The sequence below is a fragment of the Lactuca serriola genome, chromosome 4 (genome assembly GCF_051521515.1).
Source record: "Lactuca serriola cultivar US96UC23 chromosome 4, Lser_US96UC23_V15, whole genome shotgun sequence".
Taxonomy (NCBI): domain Eukaryota; kingdom Viridiplantae; phylum Streptophyta; class Magnoliopsida; order Asterales; family Asteraceae; genus Lactuca; species Lactuca serriola.
This window is the reverse complement of record NC_136411.1, coordinates 302,178,804-302,195,299: the sequence shown is the minus strand read 5'-3', so window position 1 is coordinate 302,195,299 and position 16,496 is coordinate 302,178,804. Positions and strand designations below refer to the sequence as shown.

The 16,496-nt window shown below is 34.3% G+C and overlaps 1 protein-coding gene across 1 annotated transcript; it reads right to left on the bottom strand.

Annotated features, from left to right (window-relative positions):
- Positions 1-10,995: 10,995 nt before the first annotated feature.
- On the bottom strand, positions 10,996-14,466 carry LOC145099477 (uncharacterized). Its single transcript, XM_079037049.1, has 6 exons — positions 13,679-14,466; positions 12,921-13,058; positions 12,352-12,714; positions 12,131-12,262; positions 11,536-11,617; positions 10,996-11,238 (listed from the first exon to the last, which is right to left on the bottom strand). The coding sequence occupies exons 1-6, from the start codon at positions 14,464-14,466 to the stop codon at positions 10,996-10,998; spliced, it is 1,746 nt and encodes a 581-aa protein (XP_078893175.1).
- Between the last annotated feature and the right edge of the window lie 2,030 nt (positions 14,467-16,496).

The window sequence follows — 16,496 nt, the reverse complement described above, 5'->3', positions numbered from 1 at the left end:
AGTACATTCCTTTGAACATCCTTTTGCATAAGATTTCTAATCTAGACATAGACTCTTAATATCTAACTCCTAATATGGAAACCTTTCCATATCTACCATATGACAACTTATAAAATCTTATCTATTCATAATAATGTCGATATACTCCATCCAATACTATACTTCCAACTACTCACAAGCGACCAATCCTCGACGAACTTTGGATTGTCCTTTGATAGTTGTTTAATTATCTTAGTCAAAATGATTCTTGTCCTTTTTCCTTTTAAATGCGCTAGACATTTGGAAAATTTTAGAATAGTCAAATATTATAGCAGTTGCAATCGATCCTATACCCGAAGCGTATGGGACACGATTCATAATGTCTTACATAAACATTTGATACTTTATCAATCTTCCGCCATAATATTCTATGTACTATGTTCTCACAATTCGAATTATGAAGAGGAATCCCGTAATCATAATCGAAATTTAAGAACACATTATGTATCCTTGACTAAATTTATTAACATTCCACAACCTAAGCCTTTAGATTTAAAATGAAGCATAATATTCTCTCCCTTAATTATAGCAAAACAACTTTACAACCCTCATGACTTTGCAAGGTATAACTCTTGTTTTTCTATAATTAATATTGCTAACTTGCAATACTTTCCATAATAATCATACAATCATAACATTTATGCTCCCACTAGCTTTGACATGTATTCAGAAACCAGCTTAACTTTCAAAAAAACAATACTTGTTGAATTTCTTAAGTTCATGTTTACCTAATGCTTTGATAATCCTTTATCTAAGCTTCTTAATCTCATACACCTTTTTCCAAGATAGCTCATATGTGTCTTAAACAATTAAGACTAATTGCCAAATCTCACAATTCGAATCATGGAGAGGGATACCGTAACCATAATCAAATTTGAGAATGCAATTTTACAATTGCTATCTTCTTAAAATCTCTCTTAGTGAAAGTATTTTCTCATAGTCATTTTCATGAAGGAAAAAATCTTATGACACTTAGATTTTAATGGTGTATGTGTTCCTATCAATGTGAATTTGACAAAACCAAGATTTACGACAAATTCAAACTCATATGGACCGAACTTTCTTAATCTTGATTTCTTGCCTTATGGTAACACAGCTGCCCACCATGTCTTCCAAGTAGTTAAGCAACTCACCCTATCTCATCAATGTACCATTCATTGATAAAGGTCCTTGCCTTTTATGCATTCAAATGAGAACTCGAAGGGCTCACATACATAATTAACTCTATTGGAATGGCATATAAACAAGATAATGTCAACACGATAGGTTGTAAACCTCAAGTCGTATGCTAGTGATGTTAGATAAGGTTTATTTTGATTTGTTATTGAAACCTTTCAAGACCATTAAGACTCCCACTGACTCTATAAAATTCTCTTGTCAATAAACATTTCTTGACAAATATTCAAGAGTTAGTGTAGTTTTTATCAAAGCACTTCATAAATAGGTCCTAGTTGGTCTTTGTCTTATCCAAGACATCACAACTTTCCTCATTTGATGAATGTTATAAACCTTCTTAATACTTATCACTCAATGTCACAATCTTAACTCTAAGACTTGTTTTGGAATGAAGTATGATTGACTTCTTGATTTAACCATTTCTTCAATTCTTGATTCCTCTTCTTAGACATACAATTGTACTAAGACTTGCTTCGAGGATCAATTGAGATATGGTTCTTATCATTAAGACCTATCATAAAGTGTAAAAGGTACTCTCCCTTTTTCTTAAAATGGAGAAACTTTTATCTTTCTGCCTACTTTATTCTTCTTATTTGTTATGCTATCGATTTAAACCTTTTTCAATCAATTCATAATTACACTTAATCTTATAAGTGTAATCATATTTGCTAAACTTTTAGTAAATCATGACGAATATCTTTGTTACTCTTGTGGTGGACTTGATAAACACATAACCTTGTGTACTCGATCTCCTAGTCCTTCACTTGACACTTTGTCAACGAATTAGTCTAATTTGCAAATGTGAAAGTTTATTCATTTATCATACAATTCTTGTTGTACGATGCCATATCTCTATCCAATAGAAACTTGGGCGATGAGAAACTTTCCCTATTTGGTAAATTTTTGACATTTCCACAAACAACATAATTAAGAATCATATCCATTTGTTGTAAATATACGAACATCAATTTTTCATAACGATTTCATTGAAAGGAAATAAATAAATAAACACGTCAAACAAAATTTATTTTATTTATAAAAGCAGCGGAAAAACATTTGTCCTTAAAATGCAAAATCAACCGAAAAACTATGTAATAAATATTCCTAACAACTCTATCTAAGCTCAAAATCTAATCTTCGAATCCATGTCTTCGTGATTAGATTCATCTTGCTATTTCATCAAGCTTCCTCTCTTTTTCATCGATCCTGCAAAACATTCAAATGCAATCTTATTACATTATGTATTAAGAATCAACGAATAGGAACTTAATCGAGTTAGATAGTGGATTTTACCTAAAGTAGAGCCATACGTTTTGACTCTCCCATCTCTTAGATCTCTTAGGTAAATAGGGCAGACTTGTATCCAACGCCCTTTCTCTTGGCAGCAAACACAGGTCGGTTCTCCTAAAACGTCCTCGGAAGCATGGTTGGTTGACTTTCCCAACAAATACGCTCCATTGCTTTGCCAAATCATTTCTGATTCAGCAGCAATGAGCATGTAAGTTAGGTCAATGAGGCTTTCGTCATGATCCATCATATAATACTTTCTTTTGAACTCATTATATGATTCGGGAAGTGACTGCAGAACCCAGTTTACAACCAACTTATCCGGGAATGACACACCCAACATTCTCAACCTATCAATGTGTGATTTCATTCCTAGAACGTGAGCACACACGGGTTTACCATCTTCATGTTTCATTTCCAATAAGGCTTTAGTGACATTGAACCTTTCAATTCTTCGATCTTGTGGGTTAGGGAGAACAACGGGAGGAGGAGGAGGAAGTGAAGCATGATTTCTTGTTCCTCGATTGAATCGTGGAATATCATCTTCATGTGGAAAGCTTGTTCCACGGGATTTGGGAAGACCATAGTTATCGAACTTTGACATCTACAAAATGGGAGAAAACAAATTCAAGTTAGTTGATTGATTGAGTCCTTAGTAAATCACCCAAATGAGATACTAAGGCTAGGACCCAACACAATACGCTACAACCTAGAAAAGGGATGCCGTAATCTAGTTGCAGAATATTTGAAGGTAAGTGAATGACGATTCACTAATTTTCCACCATGAAAAACGAAAAAGAAATTTAAGTTTTAAATCTATGAAAACTCCTAGTTCCTTTGAGATTCATTGAACATTTCAATGGCATGTTTAAATCTCGATATGCCCCTCTAGTTTGTGACTGGGATGCCGAGGATCACAAAGCGGGTGTGAATAACCATGCAAACTTACATGGTGCCCTCACATGTTACGATCACCTATTTGATGTGCCGGTAAACCACACACACTCCACCGAACTATGACAAACATTAAGTCACCCTTTGCTACCTTTGCTTAGAACCATTTAGTGTGCCGGTAAACCATACACGCTCCACTAACGTCTTCGCAAGGGCACAAAGTGTAATTTCATGGAATTGCATCAATTCACTTTTGCCTAAGTAACTAAGATTGGGAATTTGTAAAAACATTTAGTTACTTTTGTACTTCACTATACTTATAATGGAAGGTTTTGTCCTATCCTACCCGTTCGGCTAACGACCCTCCACTAGTCAAGAGTGCGGTGGGTAAGAGTGGATACCCATTCAATCGCCATTTTATAGGCAATTTCCTTAAACACCCCTTATAGACCAGCTTCGTGAATGAGGCCTACTAACGGTAAGACTGACTTTTACTCATACGTATATATATAATGTTAGACTTTTAATGTTATATATAGTATAGGGTGTATTTTACACTTTTAAAATACTAGGTGGTCAAATTTAACAATTATACTTTTAATTCAATTAAATTGTAAACCAAAACTTTATGGATTTATTAAACCTCTTTAAATTATACACCTTAATTAATTAATAAAACCATAAGGGGGAATTTGAACTTTTCAAAATAATACTAGGGTTTTAGAATTTAACATTTCCACAAATCAACTTTTAAATTCCAAAAACTTGAGGATAAGTTTTGAAACTATTCAAAACATTAGGGTTTAGAATTTAAATATATATCAAAATTAAACTTTTAATCAAAATTTAAATTCCAAAACTTGAGGGCAAGTTTTGAAACTATTCAAAACATTTGGGTTTTAACTATTTAAATTTCAAAAACAAAACTTTTAAGTTCAAATTTAAATTATAAAACCTAAAGGGGAAAATTGAAACTTTTCATAACACAAGGATCAAATAACAAATAATATAAATTAAACAATTAATTTCATAATTATCTCTATTTGACCTAATTTCAATTTCTTGAAATATAAGTTACCCAATTAATACAAATAATCCAATCTTTATCGTATAAGGAAGTTATTATCTACTCAATTGGTAATTATCTTGTGTTTTGGCAAGGATATTCATCAAGAAACAATAAAATTCGTATTTTATAGGTTTAAAACGAATATGGTAATTATCCTTAAGCAAAACAGCAAATAAATTCGAAAATCCCTCTGTCTGACGCTCCGACTCGCCGAGTCACATTCTGGAACTCGCCGAGTAGGGCTGACTCGCCGAGTCCAGATAGTGACTCGCCGAGTCAGGTCAAACAAAAGGCCAGAAAATGATTTTCAGCTACACAATGCATCAATACAATAGAAACCAATCTAGGCTCTGATACCACTGATGGGTTTTGATCATAAGAACATCCTATGTGCTCATACAAACCCTAATGCTTGGTTCTAGGTTTCTCTATTGTACATGCAGTTCATCCAAGACTATAAACCCTAATTCTAGCATATGATGATCGACATTAACATAATAATGGGTTTAAGATATTACCTTGATTGTTATATAGCAATAACAATCACAATACCTTCTTGTAATGACTTTAGAAAGCTTAGAGTCACAAATGTCACTCCTCTAATGGTTCACAAACACCAAGAGCAAGAGGATGAAGAGGAGAAGAGGAGGAGGCTGCACAAAACCGTCCAAAACCCTAGAAAACCAGTTCACCACGTTTTTGGGGCTTAAGGGTTCTATTTATACATGTAGGCTATTAGGGATTTAAACTAGGAAACCCTAATCTGACTGCTTAAGCCCTAAGCAGCCCATGGATTCTTTTCCTAAAGGCCTTGGACCATTTCTAATGGGTTTCCCCATAGAATTCGTCCAACCTTATATAATAAGGTAATCCATAGCCCAATTGCAATTATCTTATAATTACAATTCCAGTCCCTTAAGTTTAATTAATCTCTTTTAGTCACAAACTTAATTCTTATTAATTCTTGACTAATATTAATTAAACAATATGATTTCTCCTTTAACATATTATTCTCATAATATGTTAATAAATCATATTTGATCCTTTCTCTCCATAATTCATCCTATCAAGTTGCTTTGGTGAAGGCAACCCAAAAGGACCATGCACCATCGGGTCAAGTACATACCAAAATAGTTATGGACTTAGACACTAATCCAACAGCAACATGAGTGTGGGTTGTCAATCCCAATATAGATCTATACACAATTATCACGCTCTCCATATAAGAGACACTGGTTATAACTTTTCAGGAATTTTAACCCGTACTCTAAGAGTACAATGAAGACTAGTTTCACAATTTACGATAACGAGTTTACGTATAGTATGCATGTAAAACCTTTTCTATGGTGGAGTTGAAATCTCCCTTTGTGTAGTTTGGTTGTAATGTAGAATCCATAAACTATACCTATTATAGTTTATTGTATTTGTTCGAAGTGAATGAAAGCCTTTATCATGAATGTTTAATTTCTATTTATGATGCTAAACTAACAAGAAATACATTCAACATTTAGAAACTTATTGTTATACACTTTGCTCAACATGTTACAAAGTGTTGTTAATATTGTAAGCCATGTAACTTGTTTTTAACTTTTCTGCACTGTTTTAGAAAATTTACAGAAAAATCATACGAAGTCAAAAATTGAATCCGTAAACTCTGAGAGTTTATAAAATGTGTCTAGTTTGTTCATAAATTTTACTATGATTTTTAGTGAACTCTAACTTGTGCAAAAATGTTCATATTCACAGAATGGTCTGAATTCGTTTCTAAAATGATAGGCAGATTTGTAAAAATCACCATAAATTATAGAAAAATCATACGGAGATGTGCAAGTATTCTTTAGAAAGGTATCAAATTGAACCACTTGCATATCGAACAGTTTTGAAAAATACTAAGTATAAGGTGGTCAAAATAATCTGTGAATAGAGCTCAACTTTTATGTGAAAAGATGAAATATGAGTTTGAGTTATGTTATGGTGTTTTAACTTCTATCCCCCCTCCCATAAAACTTGAAGAAAACATGAAAATGTAGGGGTATGAACTAACCTTGAGTGATTTTATGAGATGAATGTGGAAGAAGAGAGGTTTCCAAGTCAAGAACACTTGGGAGGTGCTTGAAGATTTGAAGATCCTAGGCACAAATATGACGATATTTGTGTAAGAGATTCATGATTTGAGTAGAGGAGTGTAGATTATTCAAGTGTAGGATGAAGATACTTACCAAAACTGGAGGAGAATGCTCAAGAACAACCTTGAAATCTCGAGTTTAGAGAGAGAAAGTGAGAGAGAAATGGGTTTGATATTTGGTGAGAATAATGAATATTTTAGGAGGAGAGATAAGGATTTTTTCCAGCTTTTGATTCAGATGACTTGATGGAGAAGAGTGTGCGAGGACAAATAGTTGACTAGATAGAGATGAATAGTGACTGGAGGTTGTCATAGGGTGGGTATGGGAGATAGCTTGTGTCATTACTTTATGGGAAAGTCGACACTCAAAACCAATATCTTGCACAAAAAATATTATTCTTAGATAAAGATTTCCCTAAAAATGTGATTAAAATATGAATATATAGGGTCTTATATGTCAAAATATAAGTTTGGGTGAAAATCCCACACAAAAATCATCGAAAACGGGCTTAAAACGCGAAAAGGGTCGAAAACCAGGCAAAGGAGGCGAATCTGCGAAGTTTGGTCCCTGAGAACCGAGAGGAGGCTCGGTCCGAGAAGCTTACAGGCAAACTCGTCAGAAGGGAACTGAAAGTGAAGGCAGGCGAATGGGTAAGAGGAGCGAAGGAGAAAGCAGACGGAGCTTCGTTCCGAGAGGCCTGATCCGAACCAAAGGGTGAGTTCGGTCCTTAAGGGCTGTTTCGATTCTTGGAAAGTTCAGTTCCTAAAAGGTTTCGGTTCCTAAGAGGTTTCGGTCCTTTAAGGCTTTTTTTCCATTAATCTTCCCGTTTCGAGTTGTTTTCGGCTAAATTAAGGGTCGGGATGCCCCGAGTGATTATAAAAAGTTGAAAGAGATTTTGAGAGGGATTTGGGATATATATATATATATATATATATATATATATATATATATATAGTGAGAAAGATTGAGAGAGACTTTGTTTGTGTCCTTTATGAGTGTTTAACTTCGAAATGCAAGGTTTGTAAACCCCGTTTGGCCTTGTTATGAGTGTTATACGCCCCCGAAAGGTATGTAATAGTATTTTATCGAGTAGTTACATCATTTACCCTGATTAGGGTTTAGATTTTCCAAACATGTGAAAACTCTAAGTAATACTTTTGTAATAAGATAGTGTGTCGTACAATAGTAAACATAATTTAAACCTTAATATACAAGGGTTAATTGAGTTGAGCGGTTTGACTTGTTGACTTTATTTGACTTTGACTTGACCAGAAAGTGACGGTTATCACACATAGCATATAAATAATCACATTTCATGTAACAACATTTGATTATATATTCAAGCTTCAATTATATAACCAACCAACTAGCGAACAGCGTTGAATCATTTACATCATACTTAATTTAAACCATTTGCAATACAACATTTCACCATATCATTTCATTTCAATTCAACCAAATATAGTTATCAACCGTTTATTACATATAAATTAATTCACCGTTTATTATACGTAATTTCTTTCAATAATATTAAAGTTCAATTCAACCGATTATAGTTATCACCTTAAAACAACCGATTATTACATATAATTTAACTCATTGTTTATTATATGTAATTGCTATCAACGGATTATCATATGCAAGTTCAACTCAACCGGTTATTGTATATATTCACCTTTCAACCGATTATCTACTTTGGGGTTTTCTTAGTGACAACCCACCCAACAACTTAACCCCGTTCACTACTCGTATGCTCAACCAGTTTAGTGCTCTAAGTGGCTCATGACTTCCACCCGAATTCACCAACCCCAAGACTTCCATTTTCGCTACTCCGACGTGCAAAGTACAAGTACTTCACGGTGTCATTTAGGATTGATACAAATGGTGTCAATTCTACCGATACACCTCCCAATTCCCACATGATGTTTGATCCGGCCACACCATAAAGCCAACACCACTCTAGTTCCCGTACACCGAGGTACACATGAAACACGTGTCACACAGCCGTCTAGAAAGACCGTGTAACTAATCATCATTATGGCTTAAGCTCTTTCAACCGATTAAAATTGCAAGGTTCTACCCATGACACCATTATACCCCACAAACAAACAATCATACATCAATGTAGACATGTTACTCATACAACCTTAACGAACATAAAACATGTAATAAAATTTATCATATTATCGCCTTACAATAGCACATGTCTAAAAATTCATTACAACTTTAATTCAAAATGAGCATGCTAGATGATCAACCAATTCAAGCAATATAGCACGTAACAAAATGGCATACCATCAATCAAGCATAACATACGACTCTTGATTTCATTAGGCATGATCATCGCAAACAAATTCAACTAGCATATATCAATCATAACATCATATCAACAGATACCGAGGCATAACTATACAGAATGTGCAAACAATAGGATTTATCAAACAAGCATTAGCAATTTTAGCATAATCCTAATTAGCATCAATAACCCACTTATGCGATGTAGTTCTCAGATATGCACTAAAGTTAAGAAAATTATCGACTCATACCAAAAATTAGCTTTTCATATACATTAAGTACATCAAAGTGTAAACAACATAACAATTAGGTCATAACATGGCAATAACACAAAACATATAGTATCATCACAATTATCTTATCATCATCAAGCACAATTAATAACACGATCATCCTAAAGTGAATCAAATCACCATCTACGGATTACACGTTTCAATCATGCAACCTTAGTGAGATAAAATTATGAACTCACCTGAATATTCGGAAAATGAATTTCTCTACATGTCTTTATAAGCTCTTTATTCGTCAAATAAACCTAAATAACAATTAGCGTTTAGATATTCTCCCACAACATATTAATAAATCAATAATTCTACTTACTACTTCCCATTAAAGACAATTCTAAATATCATGTGACTATTTATAAAACTACCGTATATGGTCATATGGATTAAGCTCCTAATTAACCCACGTGATTAACCTATTTTATTTTTCTAAGGTTAGATTTATTTTTCAAAAATTAAATCAAATCGTTAACAATGAAATGATATATTATTATCACTTTTAATTTACGGATACCCTAATCCTTTAGTTAATAATTAGATATTTTTATCTCGCAATATATTTTATGATTAATTTCAATCTTGTTTATTATTTTAAACACTCAATGGTAACTTCATAACAATACACATTACTACCATTTAAAATTCATAATAATCGAACCATATTGTGGCTAAGATTAATTATAATAATCAATAGAAGTAATTTTATGTGCCCAGGCAAAGAACAACAAGAGAAAGGAGTGTACCTTTCTAAACCAACAGTAGCCATAATATGTTTGCTCGCATGATTCCTCACTAACCTCATGAAATTCAGTAAAAGCCTTTAATGGCTTCCCATTTCCTCACTATAGTTCATGTTGCCACCTCTTTAGAAAATCTTCTCTACATAAATATGAACTAGAACATAAAGGTACAACGCATTCATCGACCTTGCTCAACCATATAGGGTTGCATCCAAAAGAAGCTTCATGATCTCTTAAGGTGCCTTGGATTTGTGGTTTCATCTCGTATTGGTGACTTTGTCGGAAATCATGAATGGAAACAAGAGGAACCCGGACACTTAGGATGGAAATAACTTTGTTTCGTACACTGTTCATGTGGGGAAGGAGCACCAAAATTTGATTGGGAAGAGTTGCAACCTGCCGTGGCCTAGTTCTCTGTCACCACCGATGATTAAAGTAGGAGGTTGGTCACCTTCCGTTGTACAAAAGCTTCATATACTATGCACCTATTTACACATACAAGACTGTTACCGCAAACCCCGTTTCTCTTTTCCAAACACAATATAAATAATCAAGGGGTTATCTCACTGGTACAACAGTCCTTATTTAACCCCGACTCGTTCTCTTCTTCTCTGGATACAACTCAATTGTCGGGTATCTCTTGTTGGAAGAAAGAAAGACTTAAACAAGAAATTCTGTAGAATAGGAAAAAACTCAAGAACAATTTGCTGTGAAAAGATCTCTTATTCAATATTCTGCCCACATTTGATTGAGTACACATCCATATAAATACCAAAAAAAAAAAACTGACAAAGCAAGAAATAAGCAACTGCAAATAGTAATTTATGGGTAATCATGGACCACTTATTTGAAATTAAGTAACAGCTACAAAAAACAAAACTGAAATCTTAAATGCTAAGTAGTTGGACAGAAGCTACTGGAAGTTTTGAGCACCTTTATTCAACACACCCCCTTGCTTCAAAACTTGTTACTCCCATATGGAACCTGAAGAAATTATGCTTGACACTTGGAAGAGACTTTGTGAGCACATCTGCAACTTGCTCGTTAGTTCCACAATGCTTCAAAATGATTTCTTTCTCAACAACTCAATCGCGAATAAAATAATAACGAATGTCTATGTGTTTTGTCCTGCTGTGGAAGGATGGATTCTTTGTCATTGCAATTGCTGCTTGATTGTCACAAAATATTTCTGTTGGACCAACTTGCTTTTGGAGAAGATCAGCAAGTATCCTTCTTAACCACACTGCTTGACAAGCTGATGATGTTGTTGTAACGTACTCCGCTTCTGATGAGGATAGTGCTAAAATATCTTGGTTTTTTTGAGCTCCCTGAAACAACACGTGGACCAAGAGAAAAAACATAACCAGAGGTGCTCCTTCGATCATCCAAACAGCCACCCCAATCACTGTCAGTAAACCCATATAATTTTGGATTAGGTACATTTGAGTATCAAATCCCAAACTCAACCGTTCCAGCTATATAGCGAAGAATCCTCTTTGCTGCTCCTAGATGATGAACTGAAGGACTGTGCATAAATCTTGAAACTTTGCTAACTAGAATGCAATATCAGGTCTAGTGTGAGTTAGGTAGTTCAAGCCTCCAACTATACTCCTTAAGTGTTTCACATTTGCCAACTTTGTGCCTTCATTTGCAACAAGCGATTCATTCATATTCATTGGTGTTAAACACGAATTCACATTCAACATACTGAATCATTTAAGCAAGTCAGTAGCATACTTTTTTTTGACAAATAAAAATTCCATCATCACACTGGTTCACCTCCGGTCAAGAAAGTAACGTAACAAGCCTATATCTGACATCTCAAATTTTTTAATCATCGAAGATTTGAACCCAACAACATTAGATTCACACGACCCCATATAAATAAGGGCATCTACATAGATGCGGACAACTAAAAAATCAGCTTTACCTTGCTTTTTCACATAGTGAGTAGGCTCACTTTTACTTCTATCAAATCCGTTTTCTTGAAAGTACGAATCTATCTTGTTGTACCATGCTCGGGGGGCTTGCTTAAGCTCGTATAAGGCTTTTTTCAACCTATACACTTTGCTATCATCGCCACATGAAAATCCTTCCGGTTGAGAGACATACACTTCTTCTTCTAGCTCTCCATTTAGAAACGCCGATTTAACATCAAATTGGTACACTTTCCATTTTAATTGTACGGCTAAGACAAGAAAAAATCAAATGGTTTCAAACCGAGCAACTGGAAAAAAGGTTTCTTCGTAATCGACTCCGTGTTGTTGAGCATACCCTTTTACAACCAAACGAGCTTTATGCTTCTGGAATGTACCATCAGCATTGTATTTTGTACGGTACACCCATTTGAGGCTATGACATTTTTTTCTTTAGGCAAATCAACCAAATCCCAAGTCTAATTCTTTCTAATAGCCGCAATCTCATCTTTCATTGCATCTTACCACACCTGTTTCTCTGCTGCATCATCATAAGATATAGGATCAGGATCAGATGCATAAAATGCAAAGCTACATGAGGCATAAATATCCTCCAGTGATCGAAACTTTTTTTGAGGACTTTCAGATGAAGAGCTTGAAGGTGAAGAAGATCCCGATGGTGAAGAAGGTGGAGTTGAAGGTGGTGTAACATTATGTCCATTTTGAGAATTGCTTGTTTCTGCATCTGTGAAGTTATTGACCTCAAATGTAACAAGAACAGATTCCGGTGAGGCCGATGTTTCTGTAATCTTCCAACTCCATTGTTCTACTTCATTAAATTCAACATTCCTGCTTATAATAATTTTTGCACTAATCGGGTTAAATAACCTGTATGTTTTTGAGGAAGTAGAATAGCCAATAAAAATGCATTTTTCTGACTTTTGATCAAGCTTGGTGCGAGATGATGTGACTAATGCATAACCAATGCACCCAAAGATTTTTAAGTGACTTACTTGCGACTTTCTACCTTTCCATGCTTCATAGGGAGTTCGATTTAGAACAACCTTTGTGGGCGAGATGTTCAAAATGTATACAACAGTTGCAACGCCTTCAGCCCGTAATTTTTTGGAAGATTTTTTGCTGCCATCATGCTTCTTACCATGTCACCAATGGTTCGGTTTTTTCGTTCTGCTACTCCATTATGTTCTGGAGTGTGCGGTGCTATAAATTCCCTACGAATACCATTAAAATCACAAATTCATTAAATTTTCATGAGGTAAATTCACCACCATTATCGGAACGAAGAACATTTATGTTATTCTCATTCTCTTTCTCTACCAAAGCCTTAAATTTTTTGAAGCAATCAAAGGTCTCTGACTTATTTTTTAAGAAGTATACCCAACTTATGCGGATGTAATCATCTATAAACAATAAGAAATATCGACTTCCACCAAACGAATCAACAATAATTGGACCACAAACATTGGTATGTACTAATTCAAGACAAGAAGAAGCTCCCCAAGACTTGCCTACAGGAAACAAATTTTGAGTTTGTTTCCCATATACACACCCTTCACAAAAATCCATTGTATCTATTTTTCACATCCCTAAAACCATATTTTTCTGATGTAACAATTTCAACCCATTTATATTTAAGTGACCATAACGTAGATGCCAAATGCTTGACTCACTAGTAGCAACTAAAGCACACTTCCCCATGGTTGAAATTTTAAGAGGAAACATTCTATTTTGTGTCACTGGAATGTTAGCAATGGGCTAACCAGATTTTTTTGTCTCTAATTAAAAAATACCCATCATCAAAAGTACTGAATACCCATAACACATTAATTGCCCAACACTTAGCAAATTATGAGCTAATATAGGAACATATTGCACATCGTGAAGAAGTTTTCCATTACCTTGAGTGGTTTTGATGGAGATTGTACCTTGTCCTTCAATTTGCAATGTATTGTCGTCTCCAAAATGAACTACACCCTTTTGAGTCTCATCAAGCTCTTTAAACAAAGACTTTGTTCCTGTCATATGGTTTGAACATCCGCTGTCCACAAACCACACGCCATTAGATGTATCAACTATGGAAGAATGTGCCATGAATAACTTACTTTCCTTTTCAAATTTTTCTGAAAAGTTTGCATGATTTTGTTCTCGTTTCTTGGTCCAACAATCAACTTCTTTGTGGCCAAGTTTGTTGCAATATCGACATTGAGGGTTCTGTTCTTCTCTCTGCTTGTTCCAATAATCAGCTTCTCTATGGCCAAGTTTGTTGCAATGTTGACATCGAGGGATGTTTTTTTGTTGGCGTTGATCACCAAACTGAACTCTTCCTCTGCCACGACTACAAAATCCACCTATTCCTCGTCCACGACCACGTGAACTTTCTGCACTTCGTTTATTCTGATCCCCAGTTGCTTGAAACGCCTTCTCATCAACTTTCTCACAACACCTATTCATCCTATCTTCATGAGCTATCAAAGAACTCATTAGTTCATCAAAAGTGTAAGTGGACAAGTCCTTTGTTTCCTCGATTGCAGCCACGACATGATTGAAATCCTTGGTCAAACTCCTTAAAACTTTACTGACTACATTTTTATTGCTAATATTTTCACCGTATGACCTCATGTGGCTGACAATTTCAAACACTCTCGAAACAAAAAAACTTGCACCTTTTCCTTCTCTTTCATGCCCAAGGTCTCGAATTCACGACGGAGAGATTGTAGTTTGACATTGATGACTTTTCGATCACCAAGAAATTCTTGTTTCAAAATTGCCCATGCCTGGTTCGATGTTGTCGCTTCTGCAATACGTGAAAAAAACTCATCATCCAATGGTGATTGGATGAAGAATAAAGCCTTTGCATCCTTCTTTCGAGTTTCTCGTAATTGTTGATTTGGCTCTGTTGGTGCCGGGTTTGGTTCTGCATACCCATTATCCACCAAATCCCATAGCTCTTGAGACTTTAACATTGTCTTCATTTTGAGGCTCCAAAGGTGGTACTTCTCCCCCTTGAAAACTGGAATCAATGGTTGTGCTTTAGAACTTGTAACATTGTTTGTCATTATACAGGTTCTGATACAAATTTCGTTAGAAGAAAAAAAAGACTTAAACAAGAAATTCTGATACAGAACAAGGAGAACATGAAAAAACTCAAGAATAATTTGCTGTGTAAAGATCTCTTATTCAATATTCTGCCCACATTTGATTAAGTACACAGCCATATAAATACCAAAAAAAAAAACAAAAAAAAAACCGACAAAGCTAGAAATAAGCAACTGCTAATACTAATTTATGGGTAATCATGGACCACTTATTTGAAATTAAGTAACGGCTACCAAAAACAAAACTGAAATCTTAGATGCTAAGTAGTGGGACAGAAGCTACCGGAAATTTTGAGCACCATTATTCAACATCTTTTTGTGATTCCGCCATCGCCGGAGATAAAGCTTATCAACTTTTTTTTTTCTCTCGTTACTCTCTGTTACTCTCTCGTACGTCAAGAAATCTCCCCATAGCCCTCATGAGTCCATATCCCCATAGCCCTCATGAGTCCATATCTAGGTAACGTATATAAGTTTATATAAGCTTATTCTTAATTTACACCATTGGTCCTTGAACTCTCTTTCCGTGTTCATAATATACCTATCTTCATTATTCTTTAATTAGTGATTTGTTAACTGGTCAATTTGCACCTTGAAGTTTCATATTTTTGTACTCATTGAATTTTATGTAATTTATCCTTAATTTTAAGTCTTCGTAATTGCACCTAACTCATTTTATTTGAACTTAATTGGAACTTAAGCTCCTTTTACTAAATTAAGATATTAATTATGCCGTTTTTTTATTTATCTTAATTATCTTGCAATTTAATTAATTAACTTTATACATTTTGATTATTAATTCATTTTCTGTTTAATTTATTCATTTTATAATTTGGAACCGAAATAATTTTACACCATCAAATATTCATGCAACGGAAAAACTAACATCATTAATGGAAGGTTTTTCGGGTCGTTACATGCTAAATTTTTTTTATTTATAACTTTTATGTACTCACCTTTCGCATTAAATTATGTAACATGTTTGGTTAATACTGATCATGTACTCCATAAACTGTTTTTTTTATCAAAATTTGAAATGGAATGAAAAAATACACAACATATTATAATGACTTCTATTATTATCGTATATGTACTTGTTCATTGTATGAAATATTTTGTTATCCAACTTTTTATTAAAGCAACCGAAATGCAAAAAAGAATTAAAAAAAGTCAATAAGTGACACTTAAGTAATTTTCAGGTATACCCGACCCGACCTAAAACCCGTGAACCCTCGGGTATCGGGTAGTAATATTTTAAGGAAATACCAAAACTACCAAACCCGTTTTATCAGAAACCCAAAAATTTTACCCGATCAGCACCCCTACTAAATACTAAGGGGAAATACAGAGACGTGGAAAAGGAAATAATATTCTTGAAAGGGGATTTTTCTATTCACCCCCTAATTCCTCATTTACCCCTCTTTTTTGTCGTTTTTTTTTTTTTTTGAACTATTTTTAAATAAATACATATATTTTTTTTCTTTTTTATAAATACATACTTTTTTTTGCTTTTTTTTTAACTCTTTTTTATTAAGACTGTCTCTATGTTATTTT